The sequence below is a fragment of the Calonectris borealis genome, chromosome 9 (assembly GCF_964195595.1).
Source record: "Calonectris borealis chromosome 9, bCalBor7.hap1.2, whole genome shotgun sequence".
NCBI classification, from domain to species: Eukaryota; Metazoa; Chordata; class Aves; order Procellariiformes; family Procellariidae; genus Calonectris; species Calonectris borealis.
In genome coordinates this window covers 516,698-534,715 of record NC_134320.1, presented here as the reverse complement: position 1 = coordinate 534,715, position 18,018 = coordinate 516,698, and the positions used below count along the sequence as shown (strand labels likewise).

Sequence of the window (18,018 nt, the reverse complement as noted above, 5' to 3'; positions counted from 1 at the left end):
CATATCTCAGCTACCGGATTCAGTGAAAGAACAGCTTAAATTACTATACATGCAACTAACATTTTAATTGTAAATATTTCCAAGGCTTTCTACAATCATATCTCATTTCAATTTTAAAAAGAGCAGAATGCCAGGAAGGCATTCAACTAGCATAAAAAGAAAAGAAAAAAAGAGCTCTCACCCGAGCTATTGAAACTTTACAAATTTAAAACTGATTTCAGAACTTGAACATGTGCCAGGCAACTGACTGGTGTCTCCTACAGATTAAGATTAAAAAAATTTTAAAAGAAATCTTTCAGTGTCACTGGCAACATAATGTGGGTGGTAGCCATCAAGCAGCAGAGCAGCCATAAATTTTAGCACATCCTCATGGTTTTAAACCATTTTAGAACAATATATGTATCATCAGGGAACACACGGCCGTCAGCCTACAGTCTAAGGCCAAGTTTCCCCAATTTATATGGTACAGAAGAGGATACAGAAGGAGTAACCAAGCATCATCGCAGACCTGTGGTCCACCAAATCTTTTGACTAAGGCATAATTACTTCCAGCCAGGAGCATTGGAAAAACAGAACAAGCCTAACTGCATGGAGTCTATAGAACGATGGCACTCCCAGCAATTTTTTGGGGAGGGCGGAGGGAGGGAATAGAGAGTGAAAGTAGTATATACCCTCCTAAGGAAGCCTTCTTTTATAGCTGGTTTGGCTCTTCTGCTTAAAAACGAATGTCAGTAAAAGTTAAAACCATGACCTTAAAGTTAAAAAAATCTAGATAGAATTGGTGATTTTTTATTTTCTGGCAATCAGTTTTAGGCAGAAGAGTAACTAAAACCTACCTCCCAGTACTAATTTTCAACATTTTTCAATTAAGATTTTGAAAGGAGTAGGAATTCATCACATCCTCCTGATCTTGTTCTTTCACAAAGCCTTTACAATCAGAAACAGAAAATAAGCAAACAGCTTAACCAAGTTCTAAGGGAAAAAAAGTTTGATCTAATCTTTCAACATCAGAAGAACTAGCACACTGTATTCTTCAATTATTTTTAGCCTCTAGAGTGCACCTCATATTACTTTTTAGAGTAGCATAAAGCACAGATAGCATCACTATTGCAATATCCTCCTGGCCAAAGAGCAGAAACAAATTTCACAACCGAAACGAAGCGGACTCTGAAGATGCAGCCACCCACCAGGAGGGAGATCCCTACCTCTGCTCTCTTAGCGAAGCTGCTCCTGAACACACTGGAGAGAGTTTTTGAGAATGAGATGGAAATACCCACCCCGCTGAAATTCCCTGCACGTCAGCAAGCTTTAAGTGCAGCTTTTTGCCGCCCTTCTGAAAGGTGTCTCAGCTCTCAGACAGGATCTCATGACGCCACCTCCTCCCATGCAACAGGTGCAATAAGCCAGAATACTCCTTTTTCTTTCCACCATTAAGACAACACAACTTAAAAAAACTCACAAGCAGCAAATGTCATGTTTCACTTAAACTTAACAGCAGCTGACCCAATCTATCTAGATATTTATCACAGAGAAATCATACCTTCAGTAAGTTTCCATTCCACCCACCACATACTACATATTAAAAACGTCAGGTTTGCATGCCCAAACAGGAACCACTATCACCCCTACACCAAATACAATTTTCAGGGAAGCATAACCAGTAAATCAAGTAGTAATTGTGAAAGCAAGCCACATAAAGCAGATGCAAATTAAGGAAAACTTCCTTTTTTAAAACTACTTACTCCGTACTTGTTTAATAACAGGTTTCATAGGTTCCAGCCAAATCTGAAATTAAAAAAAAAAATTACAAACTGACATTCATATTTGAATACAATATGTAAACATCAAAAGTAAATTCAAATAAAGCAGTAATTTATGAGTATGCATTTCTTCCTCACTGCAGTAATTCCTTTGCTTTAAAAAAGTACTTATCTATTTGAATTGACATTTATCATGTATCAATAGAAAAAACACTGATCCGTGCTTAAAGCTCATCTGGACAGGAGAAGAGTCAAGTCAGCAAAAGCGCACCACCCCTGCTGAGAAGACAGAAATCATGCCAAAACACACGACCATAGACAGGAGCCAGGCTACAGAATTACAGAAGGTCTGGAAAACATGACAAGGTCCAACTTTTCTTCCCTTCCATGCTTTGTCCATCTCTCTTACCTATGTACTTAAGTATTTTTACTCAAATTAATTTCCCACAATTTTTCTCTTTTGACAAGCAGATTTTTAGAGAAAGACTACTGTTGTTCCAGTAAAAGGAGCATCCATAAAACTAATGCCAAATAATCTGGATGCTCAACTTTTTTTTCTTTTTTCTTCCCCCCCCCCCAAAAAATTGTAACAAGACAATTATGTTGGTCCTTACTAGTTACTTCTCTGCCTGAGAGAGAACTGAGGATTTTAAGATGCAGAAACACTTTGGGCGCTTTGCAGAAGAAACAGAAACTAAACAAGCTTTACTGTATTTCCTTAGCTCAAGAGCAGCGTGTATTAGTGCTATTAGCATTCTCTATGTTCAGTCACATTTTCTGCGTGTGAATCCTAAAACTAGAAAAAGTAATAGAAAAAAAAAAAGACATAGTTTGGGGAACATTTTCTAGTTTAGAAGCCATATTGTCCTCTTTGCAAGGTACAGGATAAGCGACTAGGAGGCTTACAGAGTGTCAGCGTTTATCCAGATCAATGATTTAAAAAGCTTGCGGGTCTATATATCTGCTGAGGTTTATATTTATTAGAAAGAGGTTCATAATGACCCTTCAGGGAAATTAATTGAAGACTGAATTAACTGAAGATAAATATGAACACTACCAAAATTATACATTGCAACATGATTTTATAAGTGGTCCACAGACTACACTTTGAGTTGATGTCCCCCCTTTCAGAGGGAAGGAGGATTTTATTTATGTCCCTGAAAGCGGGAACATCAGCAACTATTTAACTGCTTTATACATTTTTTGAGATTTAACAAGAAGTAGAATTTGATTCCTCCCCTCTGCTTTATTAGTTGTCATTCTGGTAAGCAAAGCAGATTTACAAGAATCAAAGAGATAATCCTACAGAAGATTCCAGCAGACTTTGAAACTTTTGACACTCGAACTAGTGCATTCACCCAACCTTTTTACTATACTGAATTCGTCAGGGAACTGTACATACCCAATATGACTGGATGTTCTGGAACTCAATCCCAAAGTAATCCGATTCAATCAAATTCAGATGCTTGTAAACTTCTGTCAATAATGTCTGGCCATAGTATTTTGACTAAGGAAGTAAAAAAAAAAAAAACAAACCACAGTGAGATGAAGATGAGTAAGTTTACAGTAAATTAGAAAAATATTATAGCATCTTTAGAAACTGTATAGATATAGATATAGAAAAATATCTCAAAGATTTTTCACATTATTTTTGTCACTGTAACACGCAAACATCCAATATACAGGCACAGCTCCATACAAACAACTTCCACAGAACCAGAGGAACTCAAGCTGGAAGGGGCCACCGGAGGTCAACTACATCCAACCTCCTGCTCAAAGCCGGGTCAGCTATGAGACCAGACTAGATCAGCTGCAAACTATTTGCAGCTCCTTCAATAAACCAGCACCAGTTGTTTGTGTAGCTGGACGGTGTGGCTCTCCCCCAGCTGCAGCAGACTGAAGCAGAGGCTGCCAAAATCCTGCTCGCATGCACACCCCCTCGCTCGTACCAACACCGGGGACCACACGGCCATGTGCAAACTTCACACCAGCAAGACTTGAAAACGTATGCAGGTGTTCTAAGCGAGCCCAAGACAGCCGAGGAAGGCTGGCGCAGGGTGGTTTGCACCCGACCAGAATTTACTCCTGACCTAGGAAGCCCCGTCTGGCCCCGCAGGAAAGAGCTGCGCAAGCAGGACTTCACGGGGCCAGGCTGAGCGCTGCCAGGGATCACAGGCATCATGTGCTGCGATGAACAAGGCTTTTACTGATAGAACTAGAACTTGTCTTCTACAAAGAAACACCTCTGAAAAGCCCTAACTTTTTCCTACAACAGTGTTCAAGAAAACCCAAGGTGATAGTATTTATTCTGTTAATTAATAAACAAACTGGAAGGCTATAGTGGGAACCCAAACACCCTCCTCTCGCACCATGCCTTCTGTGTAAAGTCATCTGCAATGAATCCCTCCCTCAAGAAACCCACTCACTAGCCCTTTCAACAGCCAAGTTAGGTGCAAAGCCACAAACCAAACATTGGCAGAAAGCACCTACGGTAACATGGGAGAAAACAGGAAACTTTCACAGCACACCCAAAACAACTACGCTTGAGTCCACATACAAGCTTGCTCTCAGCATCTATTATCGTATGACTATAGCAGCCACCACAAGAAAAATAGCATTTATGAACCCGCACATCAGTCCATCCGGATCACACAGAAAAGAATCCAAAGGGTTTTCACATCCCTCGGTACCTGTTCCAGCAACGCACAAAAGCTAGCAGGACGGCTAGTGTAGGCTGCAGAAGGAGGTAGCATGGCCACTGACATCCATGTTCTACCTTGGACCATGGAAGTAATCCTGCCACTGTGGCCACAGAGTCTGGCATCACTCTGGTCGGCCGGGTTATGTGGCAGAACACACCTCGGGCATTCGTGCCACCGAGGTCTTGTTTATTTGGAAAAGTCAAAGTGCCGGAAGACTCTACAACTTTCCCATCAAAGCAGGCACACAGCTCTGTAATTGCCTCTTTAAACTCAGAATGGTGTATCTTTTAAAAGTATTAGGTATTATAATAACTTAGTAATAGAATTAGAATAATTTAATAAAATGTGCAAATGAAAATATCTAACAGAAAGAATGGGCCACTTTAGGTTAAAATAAAGAGGGTTTTCAAAAAGTAAAAAAAGATGGTGAAAGTTGGGGAAGTTCACATTACTGAGATGCATAAAAATTCAAGAGTAATTGCTTCTTACAGGAAAAACACTGTCGATGTTTTTAGAACTCTGAAATTTAGCTAAATACCTCTGTACCACTTAAAAAAACCCCAAACATCAGTGAGAAAAAGAATGACAGCTCTGCAGTACTGCAAATCTGAAACAGCTTTAGTAAATCGCACTGATGTGAATGGAGCTGACTGAATCCAACACTATGACCAAGAAGAAAAGTACAGAAACAGAAGGACAGAGAATGAGACGAGATCGGCTCGTCCTTCTCATTCATGCTTTCACGAGTGACAGTTAGCTATAAGGGCAACCGCGGGTATGAAGCACAGGTCAGGCGAATTCACCTGGCACAAACACCATTCATTCAGAAAGTTTCTTGGTATCATGCTGGATCAGGCCACTGATGCTGAAACCCCCAAATAAAACTGCAAGTCAGGAGAAATGAGCCAGTTCTTCGTCACTTCAGTGAATACAGAGATGCCTGGCTGGGAGGTGGCACAGTATGGTGAGAAGGAACGCTCTCCTCTTTTTCTGGGCAAGTTTTGTGATGTCTAAAATGGCATTTTCTTTGTAAAAACACAATTGAATTTTTTTAGCCAAAATCTGTGCTTGCAGAAGACTCTGTGAGTATGGGTTTTGGTTTTTAAATGATGACAATGAAACAAGGAATGATAGAGGCAATGGTGTCTTCAGTAAATAACATTCTTGCTCTTTTGTCTACAGGCATGTTTCTCAGGCATGTTACAGACTGCTTGCCACAAGACCGACATGCTCCTGGAGAAATGCATTTTCAAAATTAAATTTTTAACTTTCAAATGAAATACGTTTCTTGCTTTGCGCTTGTGAATAACAGAAGAAAATATCCTTAAATATAGTAGGACCCTTTGGGGTTTTTTTGAAGTACAGATACACATGCATTTATTATTATTGTATGCCTACTGTTCACAGGCACCACAGCTTTGAGAATGCTTTTTAGCCAGTGATATTCATGGGGATGCAGCGATACCCTGACCGACCTCATACACTCCCATCTGCAGAAGATGGGCCACACCAGCCTGCCTTTTCACGGATGGATCTATTAACCTCTAGAAGCCATTGACCAGGAGAGGTCCTGTGACCCCACGTGTCAGATTTCTCATTTGTGAAATAAGCAGTAATTCTGGTTCCAACCACCTTCTGTTAGAATTGATAAACTTGGATTAACTTGTCTAACTGTTACCAGACATCTTTCACAAGTTTTACAGTCAAACTGTGTGCTGTGCTGATTAAGGAAACTGTGTCCTGTCCATGGCTAGTTATATGCAGCTGTTAAAACTATCCCCATCAGATCATGATACACAGGTCTCTCCCATGCACGGTGTTGAAACTGAGTTACGTCTCTGTGGCTCCATCAAGCTCCATGCCCGATGACAGTCCAGCTGCCTTCACTTCTCCCCAAAAGGGAGTCTGTATCGCATACGTACCCCTGGCACCTCTCTCCTTCCACTGCCGAGCCTGCACTCCCTTCAAAAGAAACTGGAGATAAAGAAATTAAGACGGTCGGAGCTGGGAGCACTTTGCAACTGATTAAATTATAAAGGTGCCGTCCAAATGTTAAAAGTGTAAAATGATTTTGACTGGGCTATCAACTGTAATTTTGGATGTGGTTTACAGTAACAAGTTAAGAAAAACCTCATTCTAAGCTAAATATAATTTCTTAGTACTTCCTTCAAAGTATAAAGCAACAATAACAATGCCACATTTTAAAAGAACAGTATTAATTTAATTTAATTTTTAAATAAAAATGGGTTACAAAAGCTTGAGACAGAACACAGACTTTTATTATTGTCTCAAACGCTGTGAGAAAACTTGTTAGAGCTATTTAGTTCCTCAAATTGTTTGTTACATTTATAGCCATCCTTTCTGAAAAGCTTCTTTAACGTTTCGAAGTTGACAAAAATGGAAGTTATATAGTGGGTAGCTCCATGTCATTGTTTAATCTGCATAAAAGCAGCACAAAGCAAAAATCTTTTAAGTAATTACTTAATTATTGTAATTTTGACGTCAGGGCAAGAATCTGCATAAATGCATTTCAGAAAGGTCCCATTTTCAATACAAATTCACAACACGGCATACTTTCCATTCCAAACATCTCAATTACTCTTTATATGCTGCCAAGACGATGACTACTGATATTACTGAATTACTCTACATAAAAAAGAAAGAAAGAAAAAAACCAGGGTAAAAAAAGAAATTAAATAGGCAGCTAACAAAAGCTTTCCCTAGTGACCTAGCTCTAAGTGTGCTACAGACTATTTTAACAAGTCATCATTAGAAGACTGTTCAGTACAACAGATTTTTTCAAACCGATTTGTATATTCAGATTAAGTTTGACAAGACCCGTCAGAGCTGTGCAAGCAGGGTATCCCGACAGGCGGTGATGCTACGGAGGGCCCTGCGCTGCCAATCCCCTGCCCGCGCAAGGAGCAACGCCTCAGGCTCAGCACTAAGCCAGCGCCAGGCATAGAAAGGAATAGGAACAAACATTTTAAGCTGAAGTTTCTTGACTGAAGGAGGTATCTGTATTTTTCACTCAGAAAAGTAAACATATTCAGTGTTAGCAAGTTTTAGGCCAGAGCAGTAAAATGCAAATTTAAAAAAAAAAAAAAGTCGTAGCGACAGTTATTTTTGTTTTATCATCCCAACTGTTACTTCCTATTTTCTCAAATATCACTACCTACATGGCAGATCCTCCCTCTGCCGTAACGTTTTAGCTTAAGGCGACAGAAAAACAAACTAGGAACGCATAGCCTATGATTTTCAGTAGACCATAGTTCAGTATTATCGAAACCAATTCTTCCCCAGTAACTTCCACACATGTCTTCCAAAACATCTTAACTTTCTGCTTCCACATATTTTAACTTAAAAAACAAAAAAAACCCAGTATTTTCATCATGAGTAGTATCCTCATATTCCAAAATGGACAAACTGCCCTTGCTCAAACTTTCCAAAAATGAAATCCACTTTTGGCAGCAATTAGGCTAGAGGAGATGGGGGGGGGGGGGGGGGGAAATCAGTCTAAAACCCAAGAGTTTGGAAAAAACTGAGATTCATAAAGCAGAGGTATAGAACGGAAACTCGTGCAGCCAGAGCCGGAGGAGCCACCGGCCCACAACTTCAGCAAACACTGGCTGACCTTGGATTTTGTGTTACAGAAATCTGCAACTGTTGGGAGACCAAATCCTCCAGTAAACAGTGTATCTGCAAGAGCGGAGGAAGTTTCTATTTGACATCATCACCGACAAGTGGCCAACACAGAGCACCCCACAAGCCGCCAAAGAGAAGCGCAGGCATGAAAAGTCAACTGAACTGATTTAAATAAAGGCCCCTTGACCACCCAGGAATTTTTTTTTTCTTTTGGTGCACTTTAGTGGTCTTCCTAATGAAAAAGTGATATCTCATCTTTTGGCAAATTAAAAAAGTTACAATTGGCAACTAAATACAGTAGTTACACTAGACTTGTTATTTCCTTTCTTAACCAGAAATATACAAACATTTCAGTGAGTTTATAGCTCTGTTTATCTACAGCCCTTTTGTAATCTGTTAGATCTCTGTCCAAATGCAGCATGATACATAAAAAACATCTTCAAAACTCCCTATTAATAAATATCATTAATGCCACATATAAACAAAAACTGCATTTATGAATACAGGGTGTACGTTTAAACCACTTTTATTAGAAGGAAGTAATATAAGATGGCAAGGAATACCATTCATTAACTTTTCGTTTTCATGGCTAAAACAAGACGACCTTATGGCTCCATATGTAGTTTTTAATCCGCAGACTGGAAAAGTAAAAAAAAAAAACCTGTTGTCTTTTTCAGTACTTTATTAGTTTCTTCAATTTTGACTGGAACAAGTAACTCAAATGAAAACAGTCCCTACCTCCCCACTAAAATGGGTACCTGGTATCAACAGATGTATCAAACTCTGGTTTCACGTGCTCAGCCAAATACTGTTTAAATACTATTTCATTTTGATTATCTGAACATTCAGCAATAACTTTCAGCTTCAATTATTTCAATTTTTCTTTTAATACTTTGTGAAGAAAACTGTATTTTAAATACATGTGTTTGTTTTATCCACTCCTACATACTGACAGGTCCCATCTACAGGTTATGTTACTAAGACAATACCAAAAAGGGTTTGCAGTGCATTTAACAACTTACAGAGCATCGGATGCACAGCCTGTGATGTCAGGGGATTTGACTCTCCCGTACAGGGTCCTCCCCGCTGCTTCACACCACCGCAGTCTCTACCTGCCGCTTACTGAAGACGACGATCCTGACTTCTTCCAGAATTAGGTCAAGAGCTACAGGAGTCAACCCAGCACGCAGGTAAGGTTCGTGAAACTTCTTCCAATTTGCTACCCTAGTCACTGGTATGAACCAGATTGGGTTTTTTTTAAAAACTTTTTTTCCCACCTGAGGGAGCACGGGCCAGCTGCCAGCGCTCCGGAGGTCTCCCATTTGGGAGAACCCCTGGGCCCTCCCAGCTCACCCCTAGGAAGCCGAACCCATCGCCGAAGTCCGGACGCTGGAAAGCACCGCCGTCGGGGCAACCCGAGCTTCCACATCAGCCCCCAGCCACGGCCGCGCGGCACTTCTTACTTCACGGTCACAGACTGAACTTTGGAAATACACTGCCACCCTGAAAACGATTTCATAACTTCTTCACAAATTCAGATACCGTACGTTTTCACCTTAGAAGTGTACTTCTTTTTTTAAATATTGTGTGCCACAGTACACACACGGCATTGAAATCCAATTTACTCAAATAAGGAAGATGAAAAACCAAATACAAACCAAATACAAATTTCAAGTTACATTATTACACTGCATATTGGGCATAATTTTTTGTTTTAAAAAAAATGCTAAGACTCCCCCCCAAGATTTTTTGTCCTAAGATTTCAGTGGTTGGTTTTGTTGTGTTTTGGTTTTTTGGGGTTTTTTTTTGGTTTTGGTTTGGTTTTTTTTTTGTTTGATTGATTTTTTTTTTAAAAACAAGAATCCACAGCCAGACAAATTATTCTAGAAATGTAAGCCTTTGGCTCATTTAATTAAGGTTAGCTTTAAAACCTGTGATCATTTAAAGGTTCAAGCAGTGTTAAAGCACTTCACTGCCAAATGAACCAGCTCTACCCAACAAACATGCTTTTCCAGCGTGGCTAGACTTGCTGGATGCCTGAAAGTAGGAAAACAATAATTTGTTGACATGGGAAAAGATCCCCAAGAGGGAGGGAATTATGTGAACGAGACTGGGAAGTGTATGCTTAGGTAGATAGCACGTAGAGACAAAAAATGGTCCCAAGTTCCAAAAGTGCTCTCGTGCTGAAATACCTGGAGCACTCGAAATAAAACACATTGTGCTCCAAGAAAAACAAAACGGCCCCATGGTTAAGCATTCAACCAACACATGATCCCTAAGCGCTATATACAAACATGGAAGAGCCACATAAAAAATATTGGGCATCATGCAGAAATTCTCAGTGGCTTTTATTACTTGGAGAGAAAAATACAAACACGCACCCCCCAATATCTCTGCTTCATACACTGCTCTAGACTACCTGGGGAACAGCTAAGTCACCCAAATTAAAACTCTGGACCACATCATTGGAAAGAGTTTTGCAGGATGTTATGCTTGACAATTTGGCACCACAGTTGATGCTTGCTAATTATTAAACATTCAGACGACAGCGGTGACAGTATCATGGAAAGCAGCTGCTTTGGGATGGCTGATCCCATGCAGCGGCGAAGATCGCGGCAGTGGAAAAGCCAGAAAATTGCGCTAATGATGATGCTGGGGCTTTTTTTACAACACGTACTATTTCAAATAATCTGCAAAGGGCCAGAGCAATGCCGCACCAACAGCCTTCCTCAAACACCAAGCGCACACTTGAAAGGGCTAAGCCTCGTCAGCATGCCACATTAAATGTCTGCACTATTTCAAGCCTTTAAACATCTTGGTGGCTGAAATAACCAAGGACAGATACAAGTGCCTAGTTATAAAAATGGCCTGCTGTCAAAATGGGCACTATGCCATTAATAGCCATTCTCAAAAAAAGCCTTTTTCCACTTCAAGAAATTAAGGTTCATAACAGAACATCTAAGCACCTACTTTGTTCATACAAGCTGTAGAACAGTATAATAAAGCTCAGAAACTAGAAGTTAGGAGACTGATGATCTCAATTTCGCCCCCCCGAACTTTGCTACAAGACCCTACATACTTGTGCAAACCCCTGCACCTTCCTACACCCACCCTCTCTACCATGCCTGGCCGCTTCATGCATTTAGACTGTAGATAGTCTAGGAACTTGCACAGCATCATTTCATATGTGTGTATATAAATAAAACCCTATGTTTTTAAGTCATTTTAAACACAGACATTACTTGGCTTCCCTTTGTTCATAAAAAAAGAATACTAAAATTGCTAGTCTTTCTCCATTAATTATGCTCTTGCCTCAAAACCATCATCCATCAACCAGATTTGATCTGGCTTTCCCTACAAGGTGTTACGGTACTCCAGGTTGGCACACCACTTGAGGAAGCCTGCCCGAAGGAAATAGTTTAAAACATTAAGGAAATAAGATGATCATGAAAGATTCTTTACACAAATCAGGTATTTTTACAGGAAAGGCCAAAACAATCTTTCGTTTTGTGCAAAACTGAAATTGTACCAGCTGTCCTAACATCACCCCCCACTGTACTTTGAGCAGAGCTTCGATACCGTGGCGATGGGTTAATAAATACCTACAGGCCAGATTAGATAAGGCCAAAGCTTTGTAACTTCCCCCTTTCCAGCAGGAGTCTTTCCTACACCTCTGGCTGCAGGCTAGCTGCCCGAGAAGTGGGCTGAGGAGCACAATGATGCTCGTCCTTCATGATTTCAGTTGAAGTACATGTCGGACAGGTCTAACACAGAGCCTCTACAAAGTCCTCTTTCCTCTTTTTAAACTAATATGGGTATTTTACCACTCCTGTTTTGTGCTCAGGCTCCACCAAGGGCTGTGCCCAAGCCTTGTGCCAGGGGCACTGGAGAAGAGTAGCAGCTCAGGTAGCAGAGATGTCAAACACGTCAGCCCGGATCTCGCTGCTCTGCAACTGAGCCCCCATCACTTCTCTTGCCTGAGCAGTGAAGAGGCATTAATAGTTAAAATACTTCATTTTCCGTTCCGCTGCCATGAGTCTGGGAAGAAACAACTTCTTAAGTGATGTTTTCAAACCCACCTTCACCATCACAAGAGCGCTCCAAAATACGTGCATGTGAGCAAAACCCAAGCATGGTGCTAGAAACGTGTCAAAAAGGCACCACAAGTTCTACAAGTGAAAAGAGATTACTAAATAGCAATATACTCCAATTTAGAGAGTCCAATTTGTGTTTCCTCTCCATGTTTTGTACCTGTGGGTTTTGACCACATAGCTCAGGTCAGGGCAGCAGCGCATGCAGAAGCTGTTCAAAGACTTCCAGGAGTGTCTCTGAACTCACAATACAGACTACTTGGCAGCTCAATACTCTTTTTTTTTTTCCTTTTCTTTTAAACTTCTTATTTTTATTCATGAACAACTGCTCTGTCAGACACACGGGTCTTCCCCCCTCCATATCCAACATCACAGTCTTAAAAGGTAGATCTTTTACACTAGGTGCTGTCACCACAGCAGTTTTTTAAATATTCGATTTATAAGGTCTCTCTCTTACACAAGTAGGCAACGCTGCCCTTGCCAGAAATACGTTTTGTTGCAAGGAGAAACAAATGACACACAGGTATGCTTTTGCAACCCTGTTTATTTAAATGCATGTTCACAAGGCTTTGCTGCTCTGAACACAGCCGGGTACCAGGTGATGCCATCCTTGCTCAACATCAAGTCCCTTTTTTCAGTAGGCACTAACCTAAAATTTCTCTGAACTGCCTCTTAGCACACTGCATTTCTGTAGCTTTCTTTATCTGATTGTGGGTTGTTTTTTGGGGTTTTTTTCTCCCCCCTTTCAGGCTCTATATATTCTACAGAATTATCCATCTGTGGAACCGACTTTGAATGTCACCCACACCCAGAAGAGGCTTCCAAAGAACTACTTTTTTTTTTTTTTTTTGAATACAGCATTTCTTACCGTTATTTTGATAGAATGGCATAAGACTAATTTCAGCTATTTTTCACTACCGCTTCATTACTAGATTATGAAAAAAGAATCCTTCATTACTAGATTATGAAAAAAGAAATGAACACCTGCATTCTTAACACAGAACTGTTTAAGAAACTAACAGTATTTCCTTTCTTTATTAGTGATGACAACATGTTATTGAAATTAGTAAGGAAGCTAACAGGTAACAGCTTTTTCTTTATGTCCTGGTTTCAGCTGGGATAGGGTTAAATTTTACAAGGTTGTATATCAGTTACTTCAGAAGGCACCCAAAAGGAATTAAGTACAAGAATTGTACCACTGCACGTATGCAAAGATCATTAAGTTATGCATTGGTTTACTTTATCAGATCTCATCCAGACAGAACAATTACAGGCAGAAAGTTCTCAGTATGCTTACGATAAATTAAAGAGAGCTTAAAAAGAGTTCAGCTTTACACCAACTCAATGTTAAGCTAAGTAAATTGGCTCTCGTACTGTTCCTCAGTTCACTCTTCTGAACCCATACAAGAGAAGTTCTTCCATCTATGCACACCACGTGGCGAAGCATACTCTCTATAGTATATCACAGCCATACAAACAGTTATTTCAGAATTCTGAAATTCCATTTTCAGAATTGAAAAATTCATATTTCAAGGACTGCGACAACACTTGATCACCATTTTATTAAATGGTTTCTGTGTTTTAAGTTACAATATGTGCATATAATAGACTTTTTGTACAGGAATATTCAGATTGTTTCTCCTTTGCTGCAGTGTAACTCAATTTTCTTTTCACATAATGGGACACCTAATGTCCAGAGAAATGTAAATTTTTGTTTTTATAATACAATTTAAGTTCACATCTTCCCTTAAAAAAAACCCAACGAAACAAAAAAACCACACACGCACACCAAATGTCTGCCAAGAAAATGGCTGCGGTTTTACCTTTCCCCACCCAATACCACATTCCTACATAGAATCAAAAAAGTCAAGCCCCCAAAGACAAAATAACAGGTTTAAAAAAATATATCGTAGAATCAAACAGTACACAAATTGCAAAGCTTCAATTACTTTCTTTTTAAACCCTATAATAACTTCAAATTTTAAATAGCGAATTACTAACTTTCTCTTCTGAGGTCAGACAAAAATAAGTCCTAAGGCAGCTTATTTGCCATATTTAGGAGAGTCAAACCGGAGCAATGACAAACATCTGGCTATGATTCTTTCTGGAATTTTGACTATTTCTTCCCGGCGAGGGAAGAAAAACACTGAGCTGACTAACACAGCATCTCGATTCCTTCAGCATAGCGCTTAATAGGATTCAGAAGCAGCCTGTCCTCCCACTTCCCACGTATTTAAGCTGTTAATACTTCTACAGCACAGAAGGAAAAATGCCCTTATGAAAGGAAGGTCTAAGCAGGCGAAGGGAAAGCAAGGGAGAGGCAGGAGGGCAGCTCGTGTCAGAGCCTGGCTCTGCGGGAGAGCCGGCGGCAGGCTGCCCCGTCCTGCCGGAGAAGCCGCGGTGCCAAAACACTGGCTCAGGGTTCGCCTCGGTCCGCAGTAAGGAAGGCCTCTCCGAAAAGTCATTTCAGAGTATGTTTTTCAGTGCCCACAGCACGCTCTCCATTTTCAACAGATGCATATTTCTTACTTAAAACTGCTCAATAACAGCATTTTAAGCTGCATAATTTCTGCTTCAGCCCCAATGAAGTTCTAAAGGTTACTAATGCTACCATAAGAAGTTACCGATAAGCAGCATTTTTCAGTGTGCACAAGCTGAAAACACTCTCTCCAGACCACGGGAAGTCACGAGGCATGTACAAGCTGTCAGATTGCTTCCTCTGCCGCCCCAAAAACCTCCCACGGTCCCAGCCCAGCTCCTGATTCCAGCATCCCTGACTGCAGCGAGTCATGGCCGTGGGCTCCGACGGCTGGTCGGAAACAACGGGTACCTGAAGCGGTGCTGTTTTCATGACACCTTTTCAATTACGGATGCCTGCAAACTGCACAGAAACCGCAATAACTAAACACAATTATTCTATTCTATACCTACGGATGGAAAGTAATTTTGCACTTTTAATAATGCAATTTGTAAATTTAAATAAACCAAGGAAGAGTCATATAGGTAGCCAGCAAAGACAGTATCACTATCGGACAGAGTAATCATCAAGCAGCTGTTTTCAACTTAGTATAGAATAAGCCACTTAAATTTTGCAGTAATATAACAGTAAGTTTCACAGAGTACATCAGTAAACTCCAAAAGAGACATGAGCAGTGAGAGGACAATACCTAATAAGAAAACACAGGGTGGGGAAAGTGTAATCTTATTTGACTAGCCTGTTTTCATGAACAGCAGTGGAGTCGAGCGTTTCCCTCCCAGGCCGCCCACCGGTGTCAAAAGGAGAGGGACACATTGCACAGCGCCACCGGGATGCAGAACAAGCTCCACCTTTCACATGCTTGGTAAAAAAATGAGAAAAGATACAACCACCTTCAAGAAACTGAGTCATGTACAAGGAAACAACAGGCCTGGTAGAAATACAGAAAATAGGAAAAAAAACAACAAAACAAAAAAACATTTTCCTAAGGCCCTAAGGTCCTTTCCTAAGCTTCACACTCCAAGGCACAAGAACGCTTGCACTAGCCTGACCCACGAAGAAACCCTTAAACAATACTTAACTTCAGAGCATGGTAAGACTGCAGGGCAAAACCGAAATCCCAACACAAGTTAGCTGATATCTAAGGCAAATTCAAACCAACATAAAGCTAACTCATACTATTAACATGTGCATAACACCAGGACTTATGTTTTCCTGAGAAGCAAGTTACTTCATTATATTTAAAAAAAAAAAAAAAAAAAATGAACAGACTTTTGTGCTCAAAGCAACGCAACAAAGAATAACATGAAAGAAAAAAAATTCTAGTTTAAGTTTTCCCATTGAGTGAAACAGGCAGGCAGACCCACCTGGTTTTGCTAAGCGCTAAGAACTGTGCTATGATTTTATGGCTATTACAGTTCTACAGAATTCATTCTCCAGCAGGTGAAAATACAGAAAAATTCAACTATAATATAACGCATTAGTATTTCTCACTCCCAAATTTTATTTTACGTTCACGCAGAAGGAGAAGAGGAAGTACACGCAATTCAAGAGGTGCCAAGTTCTCCCCAAACAGAGCTTGGTAAACTTGCAGCATAATAATCTAAACTTCTTTTTCCGGGGCACCTCCTCATAGCATAGAGCATAATTTATGTTAGAAAGCAAGCACACGCATTTCCTACATAAGGAACAACATATAGACCAAATATTAAACATCACATGATGGCAGAAATGCCATTAAATGCCTTATAAGGTAGTGCAAAGAGAAAACTGGGTCAGAGAGGCAGACCTTACAGTCTGCCTGTCTACAGACCCCCCAAAAAAGTACTGCATCAGAGAACGCAGCTGGAGGATGTGGCAAGTCTGACCCCCTTCTTGTTGACTATACCTGCTATTTAACTTCCCAGGATTTTAAGACAGCACCAGACTCTCACCTACCATCAGTACCACTCTTCTTCCAACTATGCCATGCAAAAAGTCCCCTTGTTTCCTCTAACCCAGGTGCACACGCTGTACTCTTATGTCTTCGACAGCCTGTAGGTCAGTCGCTGTAATACACTCCTCTTCCAACTCCACCACAAATCAATGCAAAAGCTTTCAGCAAGTATAAATCTCAACTTCATATACGCTAAATTCCTATAGCCCAAGTTGTCCTTTGTTGCAGCACATTTTATTGTCTTCCATAACCAGCACCAGACAAGTATAATTTCACCAAGTGGTCATTTCGGCAAATTAAACCCAGCCCAGGCCCTTCTACTTAAGAGTCTGCCATATTTTTATGCTGATCAAAGTTGGCCTCCAAGTTTAATCTCTTAAGAAAATCAGGAAAGCTGGCAGAACTTCTATTGTAAAACCCCAATTACTTTGAAGTGTGCCCATGGTCTGCATTAAATCGAATTTTCCAATCATTCATCTAGTAGTCTGCAAAACCACCCATTTGGACAGACTTAGCTTGGAGGGAGGAGGACAGGTACCCCGTGATATGGCATATGCAAGATTTGAACTGACTAAAGAAGCTGGCTGTAAAAAGGCAAAAAAACACAACTCACAAAAATAATTAATATTCCAACCTAGCTTTGGATGGATATGTTTCATTCTCTTCTGTTTTGGGAGGGAAAGGAGAAACCATAAATACGCAATTTTCAGTTTTTTAAACTCTAGAAAACCTTTGAGCATTTCTGCACCCCCTAACATTCAAAAGATTCCCTGGAGAGGAGCTCTGCTCCAGCGTACTTTAAAGAATAGCTCCCTCTTACTGATTAACAAAATTCATAGTTAGAAAGAAAACCTTACAGTACAGATGGTGAGAGCAGACAGAGACAGTGGATTTTAGACAAAAGGCAGTGGATTGTAGCTATATTGAACTTTTAACACACCGTTCTAGATACAACAATAACATGAAGGAAAGACTGTCCTTTCCCACTTTGTTCTTATCCCATCCGTTAGGCCACTTTGCCAGCCTCTCTCCTTGCTCTTTGGCAAGTTAGAAAACCCAAGTGACAGGGAAGAGCTACCAAACGAGAGTATGCACCAACACCTGCCAGGGGATAAGCAAGTGTTTTAAATGCATCTTGGAGAAAGGAGGGGATAACAAGGAAAAGCCGCATGGATTAAATCGTTATTGTGGCTACTCGGTTTATCCTGTCTGGTTAAAATTGCTGATGTGGCTCATTTTAGGCAGCTTCACAAGCGAGGCAGTACACAGGGCTCCTGCGTCACCTCCCTACTGCACGGCAAGAGAAGGCCCCTCTCCAGAAGCAGACCACTGTGCCTCGTCAGTCTCTACTTCTGACACACTTTTTTCAGTAAAACATTATTTGCCACAGTTCTTAAAAACAGAAGGG

The 18,018-nt window shown here is 40.5% G+C and overlaps 1 protein-coding gene across 1 annotated transcript in view; it reads right to left on the bottom strand.

Moving 5' to 3' along the window:
• The window catches only part of FARP2 (FERM, ARH/RhoGEF and pleckstrin domain protein 2), an 80,771-nt gene that overhangs the window by 54,627 nt on the left and 8,126 nt on the right, over positions 1–18,018 (bottom strand). The window contains exons 3-4 of the mRNA XM_075157735.1: positions 3,163–3,267; positions 1,743–1,785 (exon numbers count right to left, since the gene is read on the bottom strand). Coding sequence (XP_075013836.1) covers positions 1,743–1,785; positions 3,163–3,267 — 148 coding nt within the window. The remainder of the gene's footprint in view (positions 1–1,742; positions 1,786–3,162; positions 3,268–18,018) is intronic.